This window comes from Pyrus communis, chromosome 15 (genome assembly GCF_041283825.1).
Source record: "Pyrus communis isolate YQ-2024b chromosome 15, ASM4128382v1, whole genome shotgun sequence".
Classification (NCBI taxonomy): domain Eukaryota; kingdom Viridiplantae; phylum Streptophyta; class Magnoliopsida; order Rosales; family Rosaceae; genus Pyrus; species Pyrus communis.
Genome location: NC_142579.1, coordinates 17,994,501 through 18,019,808, shown reverse-complemented (window position 1 = coordinate 18,019,808; position 25,308 = coordinate 17,994,501). Strand labels below are relative to the sequence as shown.

Below are 25,308 nucleotides of genomic sequence, written 5' to 3'. Positions count from 1 at the left end.
CTTTGCCATGCGAGTAAGAACAAGGACAAAGGAAAAGACAGGGAAAAAGCATGATATGAGATACCTTTGCTTTCGAAGAAGCAGTGAATGAATCAACACATATATTTGTTGTGCTTGTCTCCACATGCTTCGATGTATCATTTTCACTTGCCTTACTTGCTCCCCTTTGCAGAAGTGGTATTTCCTTATGCAGGTTTAGCATCTTCTCTTGTAGTATTTGTCCTCCGATGCAGGAGTTGAATGCAACCTTTGCATTTAAATGGTGCTTCACTTCTTGGTGGCAACTGGTTTGAGTGGAGGTTCCGACATATTGCTTTCTCTGTCCTTGTCTTGGCAGGTGAGAACAAGGGCAAAGGAAAAGATAGGGAAAAAGCATGATATGAGATACCTTTGTTTTCGCCCTTGATAATATGAGATACCTTTGCTTTTGAAGAAGCGGTGAATGAATTAGCACATGCTTCAATCTATCTTTTCCTCCTGGGTCATCTGTACTCCAGGCATCTGGTATCTTCAAAGGTTGAATAGGTTTTCTCAAAGGAAGAAGAAGAATTGTGTATTTCGAGAGGCTTTGCTGGGAGTGCGCCCTCATAGGTGAGGAAGAGTTGGGCATTTTCTTCAGGTCTGCCTTGCCATAAGAGACGAAGGTCGACACATATATGGATTTCTTAATAGCAAGTGGTGGTACCGTTCTTTTACCCTTGTCGACAAACGCCTCTTCGATATCTGAACGACGCCTCTTCGATTTCTGAACGAGCGCCACTTTTGATAAAGTTGCACGCGTTTTCTGAAAAGTAGAGAAAGTGTCGCCGAACTTTGCGCTTGTCGGCTAAAGACGTGTAGTTGCGATGATGGCCTCCACGTGTTCTCGACTTTGTCAGATATCTTTTGACAAAGTTGAACGCGTTTTCTGAAAAGCCGCGAACGCGTTGCCGAACTTCACGCAGGAAAATCCGAATTTTCGAATCGGTGGTCGTGTCGCTTGGCTTTTTACAGAGGTATCGATCACTCCAACCTACACACTCTGAAAATTGCCCATTCTTGAAAATCGTCTCCGGCCTTTTGAGAATTATTTCCATCCACCCCTTCTCTCTGAACACCTTTGAAAAATGACTAACTCATCGAACCTTTGCTTAGATTTGAGTCTCAGCAGCGATCCGGTTGCACCCTGTCAAGGTAATGTATGGCGCCCTTCTTTTTTATCTTCTAACGGTCCTCTTACAGGTGAAGACTCCATGATGACGGATGCAACAACAGCTACGATAGTAGCTAGAAACCTCCTCACTCCTAAGGATAGTAGGCTGCTTTCAGGACGGTCCGATGAGTTGGCCGTTCAAGAGTCCCTCGCTCTCAGCGTTCAGTGTGCAGGCTCTGTGTCCAACATGGGCCAACGCCTACTTGCTCGCTCCCGTCAGGTTGAATCGTTGATGGCAGAGGTGGAAAGTCTTAAGCAAGAGATCAAGCAGCTGAAGTATGAGAATAGAAGTTTGCACGTACTTGCAAACAACTATTCGACGGGCATGAAAAGGAAGCTTGATGAGCTGCAAGAGTCTGAAGGTCGGATTCAAAGTGACCGTCAAAGGTTTTCGTCTTTCCTCCAGAGACACCTTTTTCCTGGGTCTTCCAGCGTTTGGCCAAGTATTGAGGCCTGGAATGCTCTAGCTTCAACGCCTCCCGCTCCGATGCCTTCTGCTCCGATGCCTTCCGCTTCTAGAGTTTTGCCAAGTAATGGGGCTTCACGTGAACATCCTTTGTGAAAGCTCCATCTTTTTTTTTTTCTTTTTTTTGTACACACTTGTAATTTCTTGGAGATTAATGGACATGCTTTATTTTATTCAGTGTATTATGCTAAATACAGATAAAACATATACATCACCGTCCATCATCATTCCTTTTTATTTTTTATTTTATTATTTATTATTATTATTATTATTATTATTTTAACTTTTCTTTGCTTTCGGTGGCACTGATCCACCATTCATTTATATATATATATATATATATATATATATATATATATATTTCAGATGGTGCCAGAAGCACCATCATTGTTTTTTTCTTTCTTTTTATTATATATATATATATATATTTTTTTTCTTTTTGCACATGGTTCCAGAAGCAACATCATTGTTTATATATATATATATATATATATATATATATATATATATTTTTTTTTTTTTTTTTTTTTTTTTGATGGTGTTGTCCATCCAGATTCCATCATTTTTTTTTTCTTTATATGGTGATCTGCAAGGCTGAGTTTGTGGGTGAAAACCCAGGCCGAGTCCGAGAGAAGACGGAGGAGATCTTTGGGTGTGAGTTGACAAACTTTGATTTTGTCAATCACATTTAAAGGCAGCAGCAGAGGCAAACAGACAGATGAGATCTTTGGGTGTGAGTTGACAAACTTTGATTTTGTTAATCACATTCAAAGGCAGCAGTAGAGGCAAGAAGACGGATGAGGTATTTGGGTGTGAGTTGACAAACTTTGATTTTGTCAATCGCATTCAAAGGCAGCAGCAGAGGCAAGAAGACGGATGAGGTCTTTGGGTGTGAGTTGACAAACTTTGGTTTTGTTGATCACATTCAAAGGCAGCAGCAGAGGCAAGCAGACGGATGAGATCTTTGGGTGTGAGTTGACAAACTTTGATTTTGTTAATCACATTCAAAGGCAGCAGTAGAGGCAAGAAGACGGAAGCAGCCAGAGCTTGAAGTGGTGCAAAGCGTCAAGCCTGAAGTGGATGTTGTTGCTGCGGCTATGGAGTCTGGAGAGCTGAAGATGGAGCACAGCCGTGAGGAGGTCGATGATCGAAGGGAGAAGGCCGCGCTGCTCAACCTTAGAGAGAGACAAACTGCCCATACAGCAGCATGAAGATCTTACTGGGGTAGATGGGCTGTGGCCAACCAGCAAGCTATCGTCGATGGGGAAGTGGAGCTACTGGTCATGTCCAGGCTGTTCAGTAGGCACGGGTTTCACTGGTTCCCTGAGTGGGGTAGAAGCAGAAGGCTGGAGAAAGTCACTGACAGCAGCTGGTTGAACATTCTTGTACTGTAAGTAGTACGCATGCTCCCAAACGTCAATACCAAGTAATGGAACCAAAGATGCTCCCTTGGTAACCAATGGATCCTGATTTGCGGTGGTTTCAACCACAAGTTTGTTAAACTCTTTGTCTAGAGCAAACCACACCCATCCAGAACCCTGCAAAGCAGCACCTTCTGCACTGATCTTTTACCATGAGGGGGCTCGCCACCACCATGACTAACAGGAGTCAGATTCTTCTAGAAAATCGAGTGGTTTACATGACCTCCGCCATTGAACTTGATGGCGCTCTGCAACTTAACAACGGCAGCAGCGTCGCCCTTGCCGATGGCGTCGTGGAGCTGCTCGAGAGCTTTGTTGTAGTTGGTGACGTAAGCCTGGTGGTGCTTCTGGTGGTGGATCTGCATGATCTCGCCGCTGATTGGAGGCTCCAGGGCGCCAAAGTTGTAGGGAAGGTCGGGGAGCGAGAAGGTGAGGAGTGTGACGGTGGCCATCGCCAGGTGCTGGTGGTAGAATGTATTGGGAAATGAGACGGTCAACGTCGAACTGCTGCTCCTGCACGTGCAGAGAAATGTCCTCGTCGAGAAAAGAGAAGGGGTCGAGGGTGAGGCCCCAGGAGCTGACGCACGAGCCGGGACTTACTGAATCGGTGTTGAGTGAGTTTTTTGAACTCCTTGAGAGCTTCAATGTCGGCCCAGAAAGTCTTGGATTCTGCTAAAAGTTGCAGACTTGCAGCTGAAATTATCAAAATAATCAGGGAGGACAGAGACAAATTGTGTATTTGAACACCCATTTGGTGGTTTTTTTTTTTTGTTGAAATTTGATCAGTGCGAGTAGGGAGTGGAGGTATTGGCGCTGACGGAAGCCCCGGAGATGGTTCTGAAGGTGGTTGCTTCTTCGGAGTGGAGGATGCGAGCCAAGCTGGGTCGGGTCGGACATAGCAGAAGGAGTGGCCGAGTCCCTCGTCGTATTGGTTCGATTCTAAAACTGACTCGTCGTGTCTGCCGTGACGGCGGCCTTCTTTGACGCCGGTGAAGCACCCGCTCACTTTCCCGAAGCCGTTCCCCATAATCTGATCGAACCCAAATCAAAAAATTAAAAAAATGAAGTGAAAGATTATCGAGCTTTAGCTTTTGGTTTAGCTCTCATGGCCGATTGGTAGAGAGAGAGAGATAAAGCAGAAGGAGAGAAGAAGATGGTGACTTGGGCCGATGAGCTGCAGTTGGTGTAGATGGCGGCGAGTATGGAGTTGTAGAAGATGAGGTGCAGAAACGGAAGCCAAGAAGCGAGCGGAGCTGTCGAAGCTGTGCCTGGGCCCGGATTTGGGCTTCAACGAGGTCTGCGCCGTCCGTTTTGTCTAGGGCCTTGAGGTCCATCTGCTAAGCCTGGGGCTGCTCCTTTTTGTGGACTTCAACTTCTGTTTCTTTGAGTTGGCATGGGTCTTAAGTGTAGGCAAACCCACTTTAACATGTATAATTAAATTTTTTTTTTTTTTTTTTTTATTTTTTATAGAGAACTTATATACTTTTTTTTTTAAATACATAGTAACATATGTATTTTTTTTTCTCTTTTTTTTTTCTTTTGTAATAAAATTGACTTTTATTATTTTTTTTTGATGTAATGAAATTGACTTTCTTTAATAAAACATTTATTTATTTATTTTGATGTGACTGTACTTGAAGTTTTGAAATTTCAAGTTGCCTACGTACTCTTCCAAAGAAAAGATCAAGTCATAACGTAGTTCAAATGAGTGATGGTGTTTGATGATGATTTTGCCGTACACAGTTTATGCTCTTGCGGACCAGGAGCGTGGTGCGTTTGCAGTTTCAGCTCGTGCAGGCAAGGAGCGTTTGGTGTCACCTTTTAGGCTCGTGTGAACAAGGAGCTTTTGGTGTCGCCTTTTATGCTCGTGCAGACCAGGAGCGTTTGGTTGTCACCTTTTAGGCTCGTGCGAACGAGGAGCTTTGGTTGTCGCCTTTTAGGCTCGTGCGAACGAGGAGCTTTGGTTGTCGTCTTTTAGGCTCGTGCGAACGAGGAGCTTTTGGTGCCGTTTGTTGTCAAGCGATCTGGGAGAGGCGTTCCTCGCAATCTTCATAGGAAGGAGTCTTGACTGAGTAATTGAAGAAGTCTTCTGGGAAGAAATCGCGCATCGTGATGGCAACGGACGATCTTTGTGTCATAACTTCATCATCCTCAACACTTTCATGTAGTTTTGAAGGTTGACGGTAGCTGCTTTGCCCCCTTTCCGATTGGTGAACTTGTGGAGGAGACCTATGTTTCTTGTGCATTTTCTTTGGAGTGACATAAGTCCATCCTTCAACTTCACTTGACTTGACTGACATGGTTTTGGAGCATGCCCCCAGCGGTTGAGGTGAAGATTTTGAGTTCAAAAAGCCAGAAGTGATGGTGGTATAGTCTGACTTCACCACATCATTAAGATCTAGCTCGATGATCCCTTTCTGAGCCAACTTCATGATGAGATCTTTTAGCACAAAGCACTTTTCCGTCGGATGACTAATGAAGCGGTGGAATTTACAGTACCTTGGACTGTCAGTACGATTCATCTCTTCCGGCCGTTTACACTCAGGTAGGTTGATCACCTTTTTTTCCAGCAAGTCATCTAACATGGCAACCACGTCAGAGTCGGGGAATGGATAAGTCTTCTCCTCAAGCTTCTTCAAAGTGCGTCTACGTATCTCTTGATCACGAAAAGCTTCGGTTTGAATCGCCTTGCCTCGTGTATGGGTTTTGACTGGAGTTGTGTTGACCGTCATTGCTTCCTTGGTGGGTTTCCACGCAGCCTTATCCACCTTGGGCCCCAAAACTTTGTCATTCCTGTAGTCGGCGATCTGTTCTTTCTTCCCATGACGGGTGATGCTTAACTCCATATCATGGGCGCGGGTGGCTAACTCCTCAAATGTTCGTGGTTTGATGCCTTAAAGGATGTAGTGTAGTCCCCACTGCATGCCTTGAACGCACATCTCAATGGCAGAGGTTTCAGAAAGCCGATCTTTGCAATCCAGACTTAAGGAGCGCCATCTATTTATGTAGTCGATGACAGGTTCATCTCTCCACTGTTTCGTACTGGTCAGCTCTAGCATGCTTACAGTACGACGAGTGCTGTAGAAACGGTTGAGGAATTCCCTTTCTAGCTGGTCCCAACTGTTGATAGACTCAGGTTCGAGGTCAGTGTACCAGTCAAAAGCGTTACTTTTCAGCGAACGCACAAACTGTTTGACGAGGTAGTCTCCATCTGTCCCAGCATTGTTGCAAGTTTCAATGAAATGGGCGACATGTTGCTTCGGGTTGCCTTTTCCATCGAACTGCATGAATTTTGGGGGCTGATAACCCCTTGGCATCTTCAAAGCATCAATCTTCTTGGAGTAAGGCTTTGAGTACAGTACGGAGTCATGCGAGCTTCCTTCGTACTGTGTCTTGATAGTGTTTGCGATCATCTCCTGTAGCTGCTGGATAGAGAGAGATCCCATGAATGCCGTTGCTTGGTCTAGCTTCGGCTTCTCTTCAACTTTCTCCGCTGGTGCCTCATCTTCTTCGTCGTCTTCTTTCTTTAATAGGCCAATATTTGGGTCGACTTTCACGTCGGGCAGCGCATCTAGTTGGTTGACAAGTGCGGCAATCTGCAAGTCCTTCTCTTCCACAGTCCGTGTGAGCTTTGCGATTGCTTCATTCATCTGAGCTAGCTGCTCCTCGATTGAAGTTGCTCCAGTGGTCATGACTTGCATGGTTGTACTGCCGCTTGGATCGGGGTCGGAGAGTAGGGACTCTGAGTATTTCCTCGGGCTTTCGTCTTCTTTACCTTCTTGAACCGTGATGTAGAAAACATCTTGGATCTCTTCTTCAGTGCCGTTCTCTTGGGTTTGTTGGCATGAAGATTTGCCAGTGTGGACGATGATGCGCCTCCTTACCTTCAGTGGTCCTTTTGTGTCGACCTCTAGGATTGCTTGGCGCTCCATCCTTGAAGGAATCAAGCTTCGAGCGTCGTCTTTTTCTCCTAACCCATCGAGCTTTTCTTCCTTTGGTGTTGTCTTCCTCTTTCCAAATCTTTCTGAAGCTGATCGTTGCAGAGGAGAGATAGCTGTGTTGCTTTGTTTCTTAGGCTTTAACAACCTTTCAAAAACAGAGCTTTGGGATGTCGGCGCGTTAAGCCTCTTGAAGACAGAGGTTCGGTCTTGACCACCAATGCGATTAAGCACTGAAGTTCTGGAGCTTGAATGGCTCATCCTATCGAAGACCGACGTCCGAGGGGAGGGTTTAGGCTCTTCTTGGTCTTGTTCAATGCTCACGCTGATGTGTTGAGCGCTAGCTTTCTTCACTTTGCTTGAAATCTTCACGGGTGCATTTGGTGTGAAGCCAAGTCCAGCTTTGTTGTTGTCAACTCCATAATCATGCTCCTTCAACTTCTTTTGAGTCTCGGTGAGGTCGCGATCTTTGTCGTTGACGGTGTTTGAAACCTTCTTTCCAAGATTTGAAGAGGAAGCAAAGTCATGCCTAGCCTTTGACATGAGTTCGTAGGCATTTGGGTTGAAGCCTTCTTCGATCCTCTTAGTTGGAAGAGAGCTTGGTTTCACTTTGACGCCATGCTGTGCCTCCAGACGGTTGATGAGTCCGGCGGTTTGCAAGTTTTTCTTCTCTGCAGTCTTTATCAGCCTTGCAATTGTTTCCTTCATCTGAACCACCTGTCTTTCAATGGAGGTAGTGCCGATAGTCATGACTTGTTCTTTGTTTGAAGTCATGGACTGTGCTTGAATATCTTGAACGGAGACAGAGATGAGAGGTAGAGATGGTCCCACTGGGCGTGCCAAATTTGTAAACACGAAAAATTCCTGAAACAAGAAACAAGAATACGTGTACAAAATATATTTTTGTATTTAATTGATTTTGGGGTTACAATCTCTTTGTAATTTGATCCTCTGATTCTATCTTCGTAGGGTGTAGGTTTGTGGATGAGTTGTTGATCCAAAGGGCCGTCGGGGCTTGATCTAGGGATGAACAGTTGATGAACGGATCTTCGAGGGCTTTTGGGCTTGATCTTGAAGACTGGGTGTATGGATTTCTTCAAGGGTCGTTGGGCTTGATCTTGAAGGTTGATGGATGAGCAGATCTTCAAGGGCTTTTGGGCTTAGTCTTGAAGAACGATTGGAGGTGTGGATTTGTTGAGGTTGTTGATCCAAAGGGCCGTTGGGGCTTGATCTTAGGATGAACGGATGATGAACACTTTCTTCAAGGGGCCGTCGGGGCTTGATCTTGAGTCGGTGGAAGTTCTTCAAGGGTCGTTGGGGCTTGACCTTTGAATGAGGATTTGACGAAGAACGAAGAGTGTTTTCTTGATCCTTCGGGATTTGCTTGAGAGCTTTAGAGTTTCGAGGCTTCAAGGTTTTGGTGTGATGTAAATTCCCTTCCTTCTTTCTTTCTTCCTTTCTTTCTCCCTTGAAATGAATGCCTTGGCCTCCTATTTATAGAATTCCAAAACTTGATTTTTGGATTTAAATAATCAGATGAAATAAATCATTTCTGCCAGATATTGACACGTGTCCTATTTGATGACCTTTCCAATTTATTTCGATTTTTCGTTGAGTCACACGCTACATGTAAAATTTATGTGACACGTGAGCGTTGAAATTTTAATTATTGGTTAACATTCATTTCACCGAAATTTCGATGTCTACAAATACATACACACGTCTCAACCTCGTTTAATTACTACTTTCTAGGCAATAACATTAATAACGTAAAATTTCTACATTATTAACAAATAGACTCTAACTAAGTCATTAAGAATAATTATCGTACTCCTAATCAAATCCGAATAATTCTGAGTATCTTGCAGTGATGTGTGGTTAACACATCCCTGGGCTTGTTGTCGTCTCCCACAACCTCTATTAGTGTAAATACTTCGCTCATGTACACCACGACCTAACTGACCATAATTAATAGATCCAGGAACTTGCTGGATCGGCGCTAGTTGTGGCAAAGAAGACTGCTAGGGCTTCTGTTGGCTTTGGACATAATTTGCAGTTCTATGTCCCATCTATCCACTTGTAAAGCGTCCACTGCTTTCTCGCCTTCATTCTTAAAGGTGTCCATTATTGTACCTACAGCACAAAGGTACATTTCCTTTACCAAAATCACCTTGTCTCTGAGATCTGGGATTACCAATACATCTATCACTTTGACTTTGACCAATGGCATTAAAACCTCAGTTGGAAGAATTAGCTCTAGCTTCACTTCTCTTGAAGCTCTGAATCTTTCTATATTCTTGATATGACGAATCATTAACTTTATCGTCCTCTTTTGATTCCCATTCTTTTATCATTCTTCTTTACTCTCGCTGAACATGTTCTCAGAGTCCTCAAGGCTCAACAATATCTTGTATATTCCTGGTAAGAATTACAATGGATAGTGGTCACCCAAAATACCACTGCCTTTTGCCACCCAGCCTAAAACAATATAACACTTCAATCAAAATAGCAACAATATTCGAATGGGACGAGGCAAGTCTGAGAACTTTCTATAATACTCATTGATCGTCAGCTTTCCTTGTCTCACATTTGCAAATTCTTGCTTTCTACCATCATAAGATGCCGAAGGAATAATTCTTTAGATGCCGAAGGAATAATTCTTTTCTTTAAACAAGTCCTTAAACAATTCTCAATCGGCTGTTTCCTCCGGTGACAACAAATTATACTCCTGTTTCCACCAGGATACAAGTTCATAACTCAAACCAGGTAGTCGTCTCAACCCTTATGTCAAAAGGAAGATTCCTTTGACTTGCATAATCTAAAACATCTTTTCCAATTGGTTAATCCATCACTTTGCTCCCTTAGGTTCATCATTTCATAAGGTGATTCAAATTCAACTCATAACCCATCTTAAAATGTCCCTTTTTGATAATATACTGAATCACCAAAATAATAGTTTCCCCTAATAGCTAAATCAGGGAGACTAAATTCCTCTAACTACGTGGTTTGCTACGAGGCGGTGTAGTTCTGACAGAATTCACTAGAACTTCTCAAGATGTCCAAGATTGAAACTTAGGCTCTGATACCAACTGACACACCCCGTCCCGAAGGAGGGTATGCTGGCCGTCACGTGAGAGTGACGTAACCATTTACACAGTACGGAAGCTTTAAAGATACAATTTCTAAGATGAAACACCCAAAGGTGAGTCCTAATTTGGTCCATTCTGTCAGAACACCGTTGAACTTCCTCGTAGTCACCACACCTTTGCATTTCCTTAAACCTGGAGGGGCGCAAAACAAAATTGAGTGGGTCAGCAAAACGAACGTATTCAAAACCTTATTTTCTCTTTTGCATATACTAACCCCTCGCTGTAAAACAAGTATAGTTTCCCAGAGAAATAAACATATATACGTATGTATAAATATGCCAACATGCTCAAGGGTATATCATTCATGCTCAAGAATATGCCATTCATGCTTGAGAATATGCCACATTAGAATCTCATAATAAATGTAAATGCTCAAGCATAATTCACATTAATAACATATAATCTGGCAGCCGGGAGTCACCTAACGTGACATGTACCGCTGCATATAGAGCTCCAATCTCAACTCAACATCTGAATCTGCACACAAGTCGGAGCCACCTAACGTGGTCTGTACGACAGGACTGGGTGTAATATATACGCTCTAGTGCTACGATCACGTGAAGACTGTGCGAATAATCGCGGGTCACCTACGAGTCGGAACCACCTAATGTGGTCTGCACGACAAGGCTTGCACCTAACTTGGATCCAAGGCGAGCGTGTGGTGCGGGTGAACATCACGTGAAGGACTATGCCCTGGCCCTGAGCGGGAGCACTAACACCGGGGTGCAGATTATGAGCTCTCTAAGCATCTCAAATTACTACTGAATACAAACATGAATACCACTTACCTGGCACTTACCTGGGCCTCCTCAGCACCATGCAACAGTATGCATAATTATGGTAATGCACATATTAAAATATGATGCATATATGACAAGATATATAATTCGTATTTCTTTTAAAATACGTTTTTTGGGAAATACGTCAAGCATACGTATATATATATATACTGAAAAATAACTGCCCACTCACTGATCACATCGACGTCTCGTAGGTCCCTGAGCCTCCCCTAGATTGGTTACATTCTTCTTCTGTATAATTTTCACCTATACAAACAGTAACCAACTTGACGTTATTTAACGCACATACACCAAACATTCGTCCATAACTTTCTCATACGTTGCTCAATTTGGGTGTATGAATATACCACGGTGATCTACACGACGTCACGAACGCGTGACAATTTTCAGAACTCAATTTGGAGCTCTCACGCGCCCCCACGCGCCCTGTTCACGCGCTGCCCACGCGCCCTGTTCACGCGCTGCCCACGCGCGCGTCTTCTTCCTCGCGTCGCCGGACTGGTTTCGCCGGCGGTGGGTGTTTTGCCGGAATTTCTGGGTAAACTTCCAAGTGTCATAACTTCTTCATTTCTTAACCATTTTCGACGTACTATATATCAAAATGAAGGTATTGACGAGACGAACACATCCATACCTTCCTCGACCCCTAACTCGCCGTGGATTCGCCGTAAAAAGCCCCGAAAGCTCCGGCCAAACTTTGAACTTGTCATTCTCCTTGTTCTTACGTCCATTTTTCATGTAATCTATACCAAAATGAAGCCCTAATCATAATCTACCACGTTGGACTAGTTTTAGGGCCTAAAAACAACGGAATCAAACTTTTCCAAAAATACGAAAATTCGGCCGGACTTACAGTTCGTGATCCCGACGTCCAAATCCTTCAAACGAAGCACTCCGAGCTTCCTTAGGACCTCACCAAGCTTCCTACAAGCTTCAAAATCCCAGAAAACATCAAGTTTTACGTGTGCATGAACAGTGCACACGCACAGTGAAATTGAAATCCATGTTTTCCGAAGTGAAACTCACCTGAAATTGGTACCATCGTGTTCGTGTGGTCCTCAGGAGTACGATGGTGGTCTTAGATCCTTCGTTGGTATAGTTTTAGGGTGGTTTTGTGGTTGGTCCGTGTGAGTTCGAAGGAGAGAGAGAGAACTTACAGAGAGAATGAGAGGTTTGTGACGGAGGAGAGAGAGAGAGAGAGAGAGACAAGGTACGGGAATGAGGGAGAGATTTGAGGGAGGTGGGATCCTACCCAATCCCCAAATCATCAAGTTACAACATATTTTACGCCCCTTAGTCCCGTTTAAGGGCATTTTCATAACTTCACGTCCTCGGAATTATCCGGGACGGGTTGTGACATGGCAAGATTCGATAACTAGGTTCTAGAACCGAGAAGGCTTACATCACGCGTGTGATGAACACAATACTGCCCAAACTAATGCTCTGATACCAAACTGACACACCCCGACTTGGGATGTCCACTTGGACCTCGAATCAAGTTGTGCTGGCTTCGTCATTCTCCAAGTGTCAGCCAACATAGCTCAATTCAGAATCTAAGTGGACATTCCGAGTCGAGGTGTGTCACAAGTATTGTTCCAATATTATAACGTAATCAATAGTTTATTAGCACAAATGATACATCTAATATGGTGGTTCATTTTGGAGAGTTTCTTGGTGCACATATATTGTCCTTTTATTGACTTTGCAATTAATCAATTTCTAATTTTTTTTAGAATTTTTTTCATATGATTGTTAATGAGGATGACCATTACTATGCATTTGTGATCTTAATTTGAATTATGAAACTAGTTAAATTCAATTAATTTCTACCTTTGCATTTAAGCATTTTTTACGATTACTATTCACACTTATTAATTTGAGTTGGGAGTACATAACTGAACTTACAAGCTCTTATGTCAAATATGTTACTTGTTTCTTATATGTATATTAAGATGTTTCTAGTAATGATGAATTACCAGAGTAAATAGTCTTTCAATGCAACTATTATATGTCGGCTTAATTCCCACACCGTTAACCTTCTCTCCTTTTCCTCACCTTTTCAGCTTCCCAATGAAACCAGAAACATGGTTGTCAATTTCAGTTCTCTCACACTATGAATTGGTAACCATGGTTTCCAATTGGAAAATATCCATCGAAATACACTGGGGAAACCGAGGATTTGAATCTGCAAACGGAAGAAACAACTCAGGATTTGAATTTCGGAAATGGAAAAAGTCTGGAGTAAACCCACAATTTGATTTTGTCTCTCTCTTTTCCAAACTTAGTTTTTTCTTATGGATTTCTCCCTATATCTTAATTTTTCTCTAAATTTTTTCCATCGGAAATTTGTGAATGTATATTTTTCGCTCTATGAGCTATTGGGTTTGCTTGATCGGTTTTTAATGGAGTTTTTGTAAATTCGGAGCCATGAGTCCATGACCTTTTCATGGTTTGAGAGATGTTGGCGAGAGAGGGTGAGGAAGAGGAGAGAGGAGAGAGAAATACCATTTTCCTTTTTTAACAGTGAGACCCAAGGGCTGCGGTGGTGACGAGGGAGTAGGACGGGAAGAGGGCGGTGACGATGAGTTTTAACAGTGAGACCCAAGGGCCCCGGCCTTTCTTTATCTCTTATTTTATGTTTAGCTTTTTCTACGTTGAAGGTTAACGGTGTCAATTTTTGAGTTAATGAATGGACACATGTCAACTAAATAAGAATTGAGACACAAACGAGACACCAAAGTCGGGACAGGAGACCCTCGCCCACTTCGAATTGTGCTAAAGAGCATTTGAGTTTCCAACTTAACGTCGGATGTCAAGCCCAAACTTAATTCAACTTTTATTTCGAATTTATTTTCTATTTTGCATATATATATTATTTTTATTCACCGGTCCTATCCAATAGCATCTTCTTTCTCTTTTTTCTTTTGTCAATATGCAATAGCTTCTAAACCGTTCATATCTTGCCTTTTTGTATACATTTTCTTCGTAATTACAATTGTGTTATGGCAATTCAGTGCGAAGTAACAATTGTATATGTAAGGCAATGAAAGTTACTAGTGTTGCTATATTCTTCACTGTTGATTTTATTAAGATATATAAATGGCAAACTAATGTGGTGTAGGTAGCTGCAACACACACACACACACACACATACATGATTCCATCTCTGTACGTTACATGCATAAACGAAGCAAGAGAAAAAATGTGCATTAAAGTTTATTCCATCCTTATCTTGAAGAATCTAATTGTAAATATATATTAGAACCAATTGGAGCAAAAATGCATAATTTGTAGAGTAATGTTATTTATACCATGTTTTTGTATCATATTTTCATACCATTTTTGGTAGCATTTGATGTGGACAACCACATCATTTGAATTAAACAAATTTTTAAATTTAGTTCATTATTTAATAAACTAATAATTAAGAAAAAAACTTGTTAATTAAATGATGATTATAGTATACGATGAGTCTTTCTCCTTTCTTTCCTTGGGTTTTGCAAATTTTTCAAATGATGTGACTGTCCACATCAGATGCCACCTAAGATGGTATAGAAATGTGATATATAAACATGGTATGAATAACATTACTCTAATTTGTTGTCTATGGTAGCCAAACAACAAAAGAAGGCACATGAACAACATCCATAGTTGTAGACAGTGTGTAAAAAAAAAAAAAAAAAAACAAAATTATTCTTCGAAGTTGTGCTAGTGGTTGTCAAGGATAGGTACTACTAGTGAGGACGGTTTTGAACCAACTTTACCGCAAAATTATTTCTTCTAATTCATTGTGAGGAATCAAACTTTGGACCTAACCTAATCATAATATATCTTTAACTAATGACACCATTTAAATGGGTTAACTTCAAAAACTTACCAAAAATTGTTAATTTCCACATACAAGTAACAGTGAATTCTCAAACTAACTTGATATTATTATTTAATTTTCAACATTGATTAGGTCGAGAGTTCAAATTCCCTTCCCAAATCACCTAATATAAAATTTCTCTCGAATTACATATGTAGTAAGTTGTAACTTATGCGATGGTCTGCTTTCTTACACTTGTTGCCCTCCTCCTATACCCATTAAACACAAGTCCACCTTTCTTCCTCCTCTTTGGATAAGATCATAACAGCGTCATCGATCACAAGACAGAGAGAGAAGCCAGGAGAAAGCTAGCTCAAATGGTTGGAGTACCAGCTCTTTCAATATTCATCCTCCTCCTCCTCCTCCTCTTCAACCACCGCTACATCACCACAGCCTTCGCCACAGACTCGCCTGCTTGCAAGCCCACATGTGGATCCCTGCAACTGAGGTACCCTTTTGGCACAGGCCCTGGCTGTGGCTCACCAATTTTCCAACCCTACATAACCTGCGCATTTATCAATAATCAGCAGCAGCTCCTCCTCCTCACCACCCACACAGGCTCATACCCTATCACTTCCATTTCCTACGCCACCCAAACCCTAATCCTAAGCCCACCCTCCATGTCCAACTGCACCTCCATGCAACCTTCTTCCTCCAACTTCGGCCTTGACTGGGCCTCCCCATTTCAGCTCGGCCCATCAACTTTCATCCTCTTGTCCTGCCAGACCCCCACCTCTTCCCTCACCCTCAAACCCTCCGGCATCCCCGTCTGTGATCCCTCCTACTCTTACCTTTGTGCTTCTATATATACGTGTCCATCCGTCGTAGGTCTTGGCCTCCCCTTGTTCCCCCCAACAAACACATGCTGTGTGTATTCACCAGGGAATCTTGATGCTAAGGGTGAGTTGGACCTCCACGGGTTAAAGTGTGCCTCATTTACATCCGTGGTGTCTCTCGGAGACTACCCGACGGACCCTGTGCGGTGGGAGTATGGGGTGGCGTTGAAGTACAGTCACGGTGGTTTGGACAGTGGCATTGTGGATACAAAGTGCAAGAGCTGTGAGATGAGTGATGGGGTTTGTGGGTATAGGGTTGATGATCAGGATCAGTTTCTTTGTGTGTGTAAGAATGGTTACAACACCTCATCAGATTGCCATAATAATTACACTCCGGATTCGGAACTGCTTTGGGGCTCCGGCGCCTGTGATGATCATTTACCAGTTGCTATTTGTAAGTTGTTCTTCAATATTTTTCTTACCATTATTTAAGTAAATCGATGATATATTGATAATGAAATTGATTACAGCTAAACCATTTTAATAAGTGTGGTTAAGTATTTATGAATGTTGATGCTAATTTGTTGTCATAAAGTGAGGTTTCATGGTGCGTAAAGTGCGCACCTGATGCCTTTCCCTCTGTATGTTTGCAATTGATGGGTTTTGTTTGTGTTGGGGAATAAAGACAAGTTTTATTGCGTGAGCAAAAGAGAGAGAACTTAAGCGTTAAGGAGCAATGGAAGTTACAAAACTTTTCAAATCGAAAGATATATCTAGTTTCTTGTTGGCTTTAGGTATTCCTCTTTAACCCACTGCATACAGCGTTCAAACTCGTATCTTCCTCTTAGTGTAGTTTAGAGTAAGAAAATTATTTATTAAAAAAAAAAAAGAAATTTATAAACTCTAAGCTGATCGATCGTCATCTTTTGAATTTTGCAGGGAAAATGTGGTCTGCGCTTGTGGCTGGCTTGATTATCATAATGGCTTGAGAGAGAGATGGTTTTTGCTTGGAAATGCTTCTTTTGATTTGATCTGTGTAAGCTGTAACAGGACTTGGAAACTGGAAACTGAAATCTTGTCTGGTAGTTACTTTCAGTTTTTATTTAAAATAAAAACTGAAAACTACTTTTAGAGTTTACAAAATTTGGCCTTGAGTTTTTACTTTTCATTTTTCTAAAAAAACTGAAATAATTATCAGACAAGAATTCATTTTCGAAAATGTGAAAACTAAAAACTGAAAATGAAATAGCTATCAAATTGTTGTATGTTGTCAATATCTTATATATCATAATGTCATCGATCTTTGATCGCTGCATTTGTCAATAATAAATTTTGATCTATTTAATAAGGTTTTTTCATTAGCATCTCACATATTGTTAAATACATCCTACAAAATATAAATAACTTGTAACTCTAATATGAAATAACTATCCAAGCCCTAAAAATTCACTCATACTCTCCACCATAGAAGAAACCCCTAAAAACACAAACATATTGATGAAAAAAACCCAAAAAAATTTATTTTTGACGACTAAATCGTAAGTTTTGGTTTCCCTTTCAATTTGGTTTAGGCCTTGAAGAAATTATTTGAATGATGGAATATAAAATTGGCTTCCAATCTTTTTAGCCAATTTCCCATAAAAGAAAAAAAATGAAATTGTCAAATAATACTATTTTTCTTGATAAATTGTACTCACCCACCAATAGTTGTTAATTTAGCTTTTTATTATACGTTGAATAGTCAATCTTCCTTCTTGCAAATCCAACTTTGACATGTATGGAGAGATAATTTATCAACAATACAAAAGCAAAAGATTTTGTACAAGTGTCGAGCTCTAATTAACAGGTAAATAGAAACAGGAATAAAGGTCAGCAACTTATCGGGCATCATCTGCGCATATGTGTACTACATAGGATATGCCATGCTCCACTTGAAAGTTGGGTAGTGGGAGCTTGGAAACCTTAACCATCCAATTAATCATTTTTGTAAATTGGTAAGGACGAATTCGAACCCGCAGAGAAGGGCTATCAATAAGAATACAAAAACCAAAATATAAATTATAACTCCAGTTGGCAAGATTGTCCGCCGCAGTATTCGTTTCCTTCTCAATGTGTCTGATCTCACAGTGAAAAAATCGATTTTGAAGACCTCAAATGTTGATCAAACGGGGAAGCAAAAGGATGGCACAAACCAGCATCATCCTGATGTAACAAATTAAGAACATAACACGATTCAACAGCGAGCTTAAGGCCAAAACGGATCCCGAACTTTGAATATCTTTCACTATTGAGAAGAGAAGTATTATTTAACATTCCCGGTTTGATGTTTACTATACACAGGCTTAACGTTTAAAGAGTCCAAAGCTAGTGAAAGCATCTTTGCTTCTATAAAGTATAAAGTCATTGTAAACATCCGAGAGCATAATCTTTGCTGTGATTTACTATAAAGCCATATAACTTGCTAGATACTATTGATAGAGAATGTTTTCCTTGCCTGAATTATGATGCCAGGTTCGATCTGAACCACACAACATAAATTAAAACAAAAAAGTGCAGTATTATTGATTCTTAGGCTTTTGGTGCAATTGAAGCCTTGGTCCCTGAATTAATAATCCGTGATATGAAACAATAGTTTTTATGGGTAACACCATTCGAACTTATGTCCCAAAAAAAAAGAGTTTTAAAGGGCAAATAAGGTTGATTTACCCAAAAGAACTATAGTGCTTTGTATTATAGCGAGTTCAAGAGCCAGAGCGCCAATTGAATCAAAATTTAGGGATCCATGCTCCAGTTTTCTCTAAATCAAAATGATCGTGGAGCAATGTCTAGAATCAAAGTCCGGCGACACAATTCTCTTAAGTTGCCAGTCAATCTGATAAGAAAACATATTGATCATATGAACATACAAGCAGTATAAGATGGATCTGCATAAATCAAGTTCTTGCAAAACCAATCATTGTTCTACTGTGATGGACCAAAAGACATTTTGGGCGGTGATGTATACTCTTCTGCTTTCTAAACAAACAAAATAACTTCTAGTACAAAATTCAACTCGCACATGTAATCCACAATACAGAAACTCATATCCAATAATGTCAGAAAATGATCATCTTGATTAGCGTTCACCTTTTCTTGGTATCTCAATCCATCTTGTGGCCGTTGCTGTGGTTTTCTTGTTTTGGTTTAGGGGGTGGATCGATGAGGAAAGCCTTCAGAGCAGATCCACCGGAGTTTTTTTTGCCCAGCACCTAGTCCATTAACAGCCTGGCACCCTGTCCAAAAGTTCCAGCCCGTGAAATAGCCTGGCACCCAGCCCATGCCAGGCAGCAGGCCAGCCCATTTCGGACAGACCTAGAAGCCGGTCCAAAACGCTGGCGCGTGCGCAACGCTCGCGACTGGGCGCGAGTAGGAGACAGCATTGCAGGCGGCTGGCCCCGCGTCTCAGCCCAACTTGGCTTCGAACAGCTGAGGGCTACGTGGCCCTCCTCAGAGTCGTTGGATTTCCAATGGCTAGTTTTTGTAGGCCGTTGGATTTACAACGGTAAAAAAAAAAAAAAATTTAAATTTGACTTTTAAAATAGACCGTCCGATCACAGATAAACGGTCCACTTTTTTTTCACCAAAAATAAAATTAAAAAAAAAAAAAAAGGCCCAACGGTCATAATTTTGACCTTTGGCCACGTGGCAGCTGATTCGTTGTTGGATTTGATTATTTTTCAAATCCAACGGTCCATATTAATTACAACATTAAAATTTATTAAAAATTAATTAAAAATTGTGAAACTTTTTTAAAAAATACAGAAAAATTTTAAAAAATTAATTTTTTTTTATTTTTTATAAATACCTAACCCTCATCTTCCACCTTACACCACATTTCAATATTTTCTACACTTTCTACATTTGAATATTTTGTATACTTTGAGAGAAAAAAATGGCTTCGTGGAAGCTCATTGAAGATGTTACGTTGTGTGAATGTTGGGTTCGCACTACTCATGACCCGATTACGGGTAATGAGATGGATAAGCGAGAAACGTGGAGTAAAATTACAAAATCGTTTTGCGATGTACATGGAAAAGATGTCAGATCTAGTCAAGGTCTTCAAGGTCGTTGGAAAAAACTCAACGCATCCTTTACTTGTTGGAAAAACACCATCTCTCATGCTTCTGGTAATCTGCGTAGTGGGACAAGTTTAGCGGATGAGGTAACAATATTTATATTTATTTATATCATTCCACCCACATCAATATTTTAATTTATTTAATTTCTTATGTAATTTCTATGTAATATGCATTCCACGCCCATCAATATTTTAATTTATTCATTTGTGTTACACCCACATCAATATTTTAATTTATTTATTTGTGTTACACCCGTATATTTTAATACTATCTTATCCCACATTTTTATAGACACTACAAGCACAAGCATTCTACAATGCAAAGAACCGTAACAAATCATTCAACAAATGGGAATGTTGGCAAATTGTCAAAGATTGCCCTAGATACAAAATTGTGGCAACCGGTCCAGAAGTTGTCATGCACGGTATGGGTCTACACAGTTCGCCAGAAGCAGACACAGCCGAACAAGAAGCCAACACATTTGAAGACACGGAAGGGACGCCTGAAGAAGTGCCAGAGACCCAACCGACTCGTCAGTCCCTCAGGCCTCAAGGTAAAAAGGCATCAAAGAAAAAAGGTAGTTCTTCCAAAAATGACTACACTAAATATATGGAGGAACTTGCTCGTTAAGGTGAACTGAACATGGCATGAGAAAAGGCTAGAGATGAGGAAAAAGTTACTGCTATGGTAGTAATAATAGCAGCTACTGAGGCTCGTGATGCGGCGGCTGAGAGACAAAGAGAAATAGTTAATCCAAAGAACGAGATGATTAGAGAAGCACTTCATCAAGAGAATGAGATGCTTAGAGAAGAAAGGATGGCTCAAACAGATCGTGACACTATGAACAAGTCTCTAGTAGGACTGTCTCCGAATTCAAAATATTTTTGGACATCAGAAAAAAGAGATGTCGTGCGAAGGAGGCGTGCAAGCCGAAACAAGTCAAGGGGGTTCCAGCTACAGAAATCCTAGCAACCAAGATCCTAGCACCACATATCCTAACTCCACAGACTTTGTATAATTTCGCATTTATTTGTACTACTTTATTTAATTTGTTATGTAATTTCTTAACATTTTTAGAACTTTATTTAATTTCTTATTTATTTTTAGAACTTTATTTAATTTCTTATGCAATTTCTTATTTATTTTTAGAACTTTATTTAATTTCTTATTTATTTTTAGAACTTTATTTAATTTCTTATGTAATTTTTGTACTTTATTTAAATATTTGAATAAGATTACATAAACTCACCAAATAAACATTTAAAAAAAACACCAAATAAACATTTAAAAAAAACACCAAATAAAATTACATAACCTCACCATTTAAACTTAAAAAAAAAAAAACACACTAAGTATGATTACTTAAAAAACAATACACTTTATTCTTCAACCACAAGCCTTATTTTAATTATCTTCGCCTTCGTGCAATCCCCACTGATGGTCAATCAAGTCATTCTGGCGGGTTATGTGCCAGTATGGCTCTTGCAATGAAGTGTACCGCTGAACGATCAATTCATTATAACGTCCATCCCGTTCCAACGGCTCGTGTTGCACGGGATCTTCGGTCCGGTCATGAGCATAGTAGATTTGTGTTCTTGAGTTGTTCATCGGATCCGGCTCGTATTCATCGACGATATCATAATCATACTCATCTTCAACAATCATGTTGTGGAGAATAATACACATCATCATGATGGATCGAAGAGCCTCGACATCAAACATTCTACCTGCAGCCCTGACAATGGCCCAACGAGCTTGCAGGATACCAAAACAACGCTCGACATCCTTCCTACACCCTTCTTGACACTTTGCGAAGTGTTTTTCTTTTTCACTCTGCGGATGTGGCATTGTTTTGACAAATGTTGACCACCTGGGTAAATACCATCTGCAAGGTAGTATGGTCCCTCGTATTTATTACCATTAACCCAATATGTGCATCTCGGCCCATTTCCTTGTAGCAGTTCGTCAAACACTGAAGATTGGGCAAGGACATTTAGGTCATTCTGAGCTCCTTAAACACCAAAAAAAGCATGCCAAATCCATGTATCAAAAGAAGCCACCGCTTCCAAAATAATGCTTTTGGCTCCTTTTCTGTCGCCATAAGCTCCTTGCCACGCACTTGGACAGTTTTTCCATGTCCAGTGCATGCAGTTGATGCTTCCAATCAAGCCAGGGAAGCCTCGCATCTCACCCTTCCTCAGAAGCCTTCGCATGTCCCTTGGCATGGGTTGCCGAAGGTACTCATTGGTGTAGAGGGCTTCAATTGCAGAGCAAAACCGCATCAAGGACTCCAGAATTGTTGTTTTTCCCATCCTTGCGATCTCATCCACTTGATCTGCAGATGCTCTATATGCAAGCATTCGCAAGGCAGTCGTATTTTTTTGCTCAGGAAGAAGACCTAGAACATGAAAAGCAGCCTCTTTTTGCACAAAATATGGATCATGGTTGCAAACATCACTCATGATTTTATCGAACAAACTTCGTTGCATTCTAAAACAACGTCTAAAAACATGATCAGGGAAAACGCTGTTGGGAATAAAATAATCTTCCAAGAGATCTTTACCTTGTCTTTCCCTTCTTCTATCGATGTTTGCCGCACGTTTGGGTTTGGCTATCTGACCCATAGCTTCAATGATACGGCGGGAATGTGAGGCCCTCCGCCTTCTATGGTGATAATCATCATCCTCCTCCATTGCGAAGGCCTCATCTCCACCTCCACCTTGGTCAAGATTAACCAATTCTTCCTGTTGTGCCAACAACCTTTTCTGTTGCTCTTGCAACTGTTTATACGCTCTCCTTGAAGAAGACATTGTAAGAACTCAAGATTTGAAAACGATAAAGAAGAATTCTGAGCTAAAAAAAAGGATTGAGTTTAGTGTGAGGATGGATGTAGGGATGTAGGGCTTATATGGACAAAAAAAAAAAGAGAATATGAGGTTCTGGACAATGCCACGTGGCACTACGTGATTGGTTGAAAATCTTATCGAAATCTTGGCTAAATTATTGTAAACAGGAAGTGACACGTTGCGTGTCGGGATTGGTTGAAAATCTTATCAGAAATCTATCTACAAAATAGTACGTTCGGATAATGACACGTGGCGTGACAAGATTGGTTAAAAATCTTTTCGAAATCTTGCCTAAATTATTGTAAACAGGAAGTGACGCGTGGGTTGTCGGAATTGGTTGAAAATCTTAGCGGAAATCTAGTTGCTCTCATGTGCTTGCACATCTCTTTGGGGTTCTCTACATTTATAGCATGCCTTGCGTTCTTTATGATCACTAGTTCTGCACTTTCACCTATTGACAGCAAAGGGAGAAGAACAGTAAGACTAAACGTTGTTCCAACAATTTAGAGCTTTCCTCTGAAGAGTTTATGATCATTGCTCCTGAATAACAAAGGAAAGCTGTGTCTCTGTGATACTACTTTCATGCGAGGCAATGCAAAGTCCAAAACAGACATCAATTATCAAAAGACATAAATTGTTGTTGCTGATGGTGATAGAGCAGAACTTTATTAGAATTAATTTTAAAGAATTTTAACGAAAAATCATATTTTTACACTAAAAAATCAATCATGGTACTATTCACTTTACCCTTTATTTTATCCTTATCGTTAAAACTCAAAGTTTTCAAGTCATTTTCATTAGTTATTCTTTAATTTTACCCATAACCATTAACAAGAGACATACAAATTAAATTTCACAGGTAAATAGTTATACCCATAACTGTTTATTTATTTAAATAATTATCCAAAGCCATAACCAAAAGTTTTATATCGTTAAAACTCAAAGTTTTCAAGCCTTTTTCATTAGTTTTCCTCTCTTTCTTTTTTATTTTTATTTTTATTTTTTTTATTTTTTTATTTTTTTATTTTTTTTGTCAATAATGCATAGTACTGCAACATACAACACAACTTCCCCAAACACTAAATTTATTGTAGTTTATGAAGACATGGGATTTGATCAAATGTAGCGGGCCACATGGCAGCCGACTTGCATGTAAGTCTCACTCAATCGAATATGTTAAAATTTTAGAAGCCCTGGGCAAACTAGGGATTTTGTATACATGCAAAATTAGGGGTGGTTCGGTATGGGATACCATACCGAAACTAGTATCCCGAATCCCAAACCAAAATTTTTCGGGACGGGAATTTGAAGACCAATCCCAAACCAAATTTTCGGGAATTCCAAATTTCGGGAATCCCAAAATATTTTCGGGATTTTGGGACAAATCGGGAATCCCAAATTGAAATATGAAATTATGAATTGTTCTTCAAATATATAATTCAAGAACACATTCATGAACTAGGAATTTCATTTCATTCACACTACCATTTAATTGAACACTGGCATGCCTGACTGTTTTTATCATAGTCAAAATTCAAATTAATTAAACCCTTTTTGCAATATGTTGAGAAACAAAAGAATCAAGCCTTCTAAAATCATTAGCCATGGCAGCAGCAATAATAAAATCCACATGAATATCAAACAAAACATGAAAAATATGCAAGGTGTAGGGCATTCCAGGTTGCAGAGCATGAATTAGAAACTACTAGCATTAATTATAAAAGAATAATATATATAATAATTAATATTATATATTTTCGGTTCGGTATGGGATTCCCAAAATATCGAGAAGCCAATCCCAAATCCCATACCGAAATTTTGGGATCGGTTCGGGATAGCATCCCGAAAATTTTGGGAATTTCGGTTTGGGAAATTTTTGGTTTGGGATCGGGATTTTTTCGGTTCGGTTCGGGATTTTTGGGAATTTTTTCCACCCCTATGCAAAATAAGAAAGGGCATTCTCTTAGGGGTATGCTGACATTTTACTTCTCACACATTCATTGATAATTTATGTCCGTTGATCTTCTTCAATTCATCAGATTTGACAGTCAAAAATTAAAAAGATGTGTGAGAAATAAAATGGGGTATGTGGATATCACATCCCATTTTCAACCGAAGGCATTTCTTCAACCTGAAACCTTCAATAAATACTTTATTAACATTGAGGTTCAAACGTTCTGTAAACACCCAGGGGATCAAAAAATTAGTAAATCTCCACTATCCTGAGGGATTAAAGGAACATTTGGATTTGGCAGTTCTCCGAAATCCAACTCCAAATGCTTGAGATTTTTAGTGTAGGAAATAAAACAGCTGCTGATGCACTCTCACGGTTTCAAGAAATCAACAAATGAATGTATACAAGCACACAAAAGCATAAGTAGCTAATAAAGTAGCTTAAAACCTAACATTGTCTTCTGATCCATGTTCAATAGGCATCCACGGACCGGAGAATGGGGCAATTAAGTTTACTCTTCAACCATGCTCCTAATGCCATAGCTATGTTCTAAGAAATAAAATCTAAAAATCAAGCAGGAAGGAAAAGGTAGTGTTTTCTGAAATCAATTCAGTATGGTTCATTTTTGGAGAAGATATGAACGCAATTCTGCTAACAGAGCATGAAAATCATTCTGTAATGCATGTATATCTCGACAATTATCTCCAACAGGCTATCAGTATCACATGGTTAAAAGCAGTACAGCGCACTGAACAATGATACTACCTCAAAATTAGTTCA

At 40.3% G+C, this 25,308-nt stretch overlaps 1 protein-coding gene, 2 long non-coding RNA genes and 1 pseudogene across 3 annotated transcripts; 1 reads left to right on the top strand and 3 right to left on the bottom strand.

The window, feature by feature from the left end:
- Positions 1-2,917: 2,917 nt before the first annotated feature.
- On the bottom strand, positions 2,918-4,413 carry LOC137747467 (superoxide dismutase [Mn], mitochondrial pseudogene; annotated as a pseudogene).
- A 5,555-nt stretch (positions 4,414-9,968) lies between these two features.
- LOC148690615 (uncharacterized) lies at positions 9,969-11,415 on the bottom strand. The gene is made up of 3 exons (XR_015956110.1): positions 11,314-11,415; positions 11,139-11,212; positions 9,969-10,298 (listed from the first exon to the last, which is right to left on the bottom strand). It is a non-coding gene; the product is annotated as an uncharacterized LOC148690615 (long non-coding RNA).
- On the bottom strand, positions 11,407-12,128 carry LOC148690614 (uncharacterized). The gene is made up of 3 exons (XR_015956111.1): positions 11,993-12,128; positions 11,601-11,897; positions 11,407-11,500 (listed from the first exon to the last, which is right to left on the bottom strand). It is a non-coding gene; the product is annotated as an uncharacterized LOC148690614 (long non-coding RNA).
- Positions 12,129-14,993: 2,865 nt separating this feature from the next.
- On the top strand, positions 14,994-16,968 carry LOC137720162 (wall-associated receptor kinase-like 20). The gene is made up of 2 exons (XM_068459180.2): positions 14,994-16,064; positions 16,550-16,968. The coding sequence occupies exons 1-2, from the start codon at positions 15,152-15,154 to the stop codon at positions 16,597-16,599; spliced, it is 963 nt and encodes a 320-aa protein (XP_068315281.2). The 5' UTR covers positions 14,994-15,151; the 3' UTR covers positions 16,600-16,968.
- Positions 16,969-25,308: the final 8,340 nt, after the last annotated feature.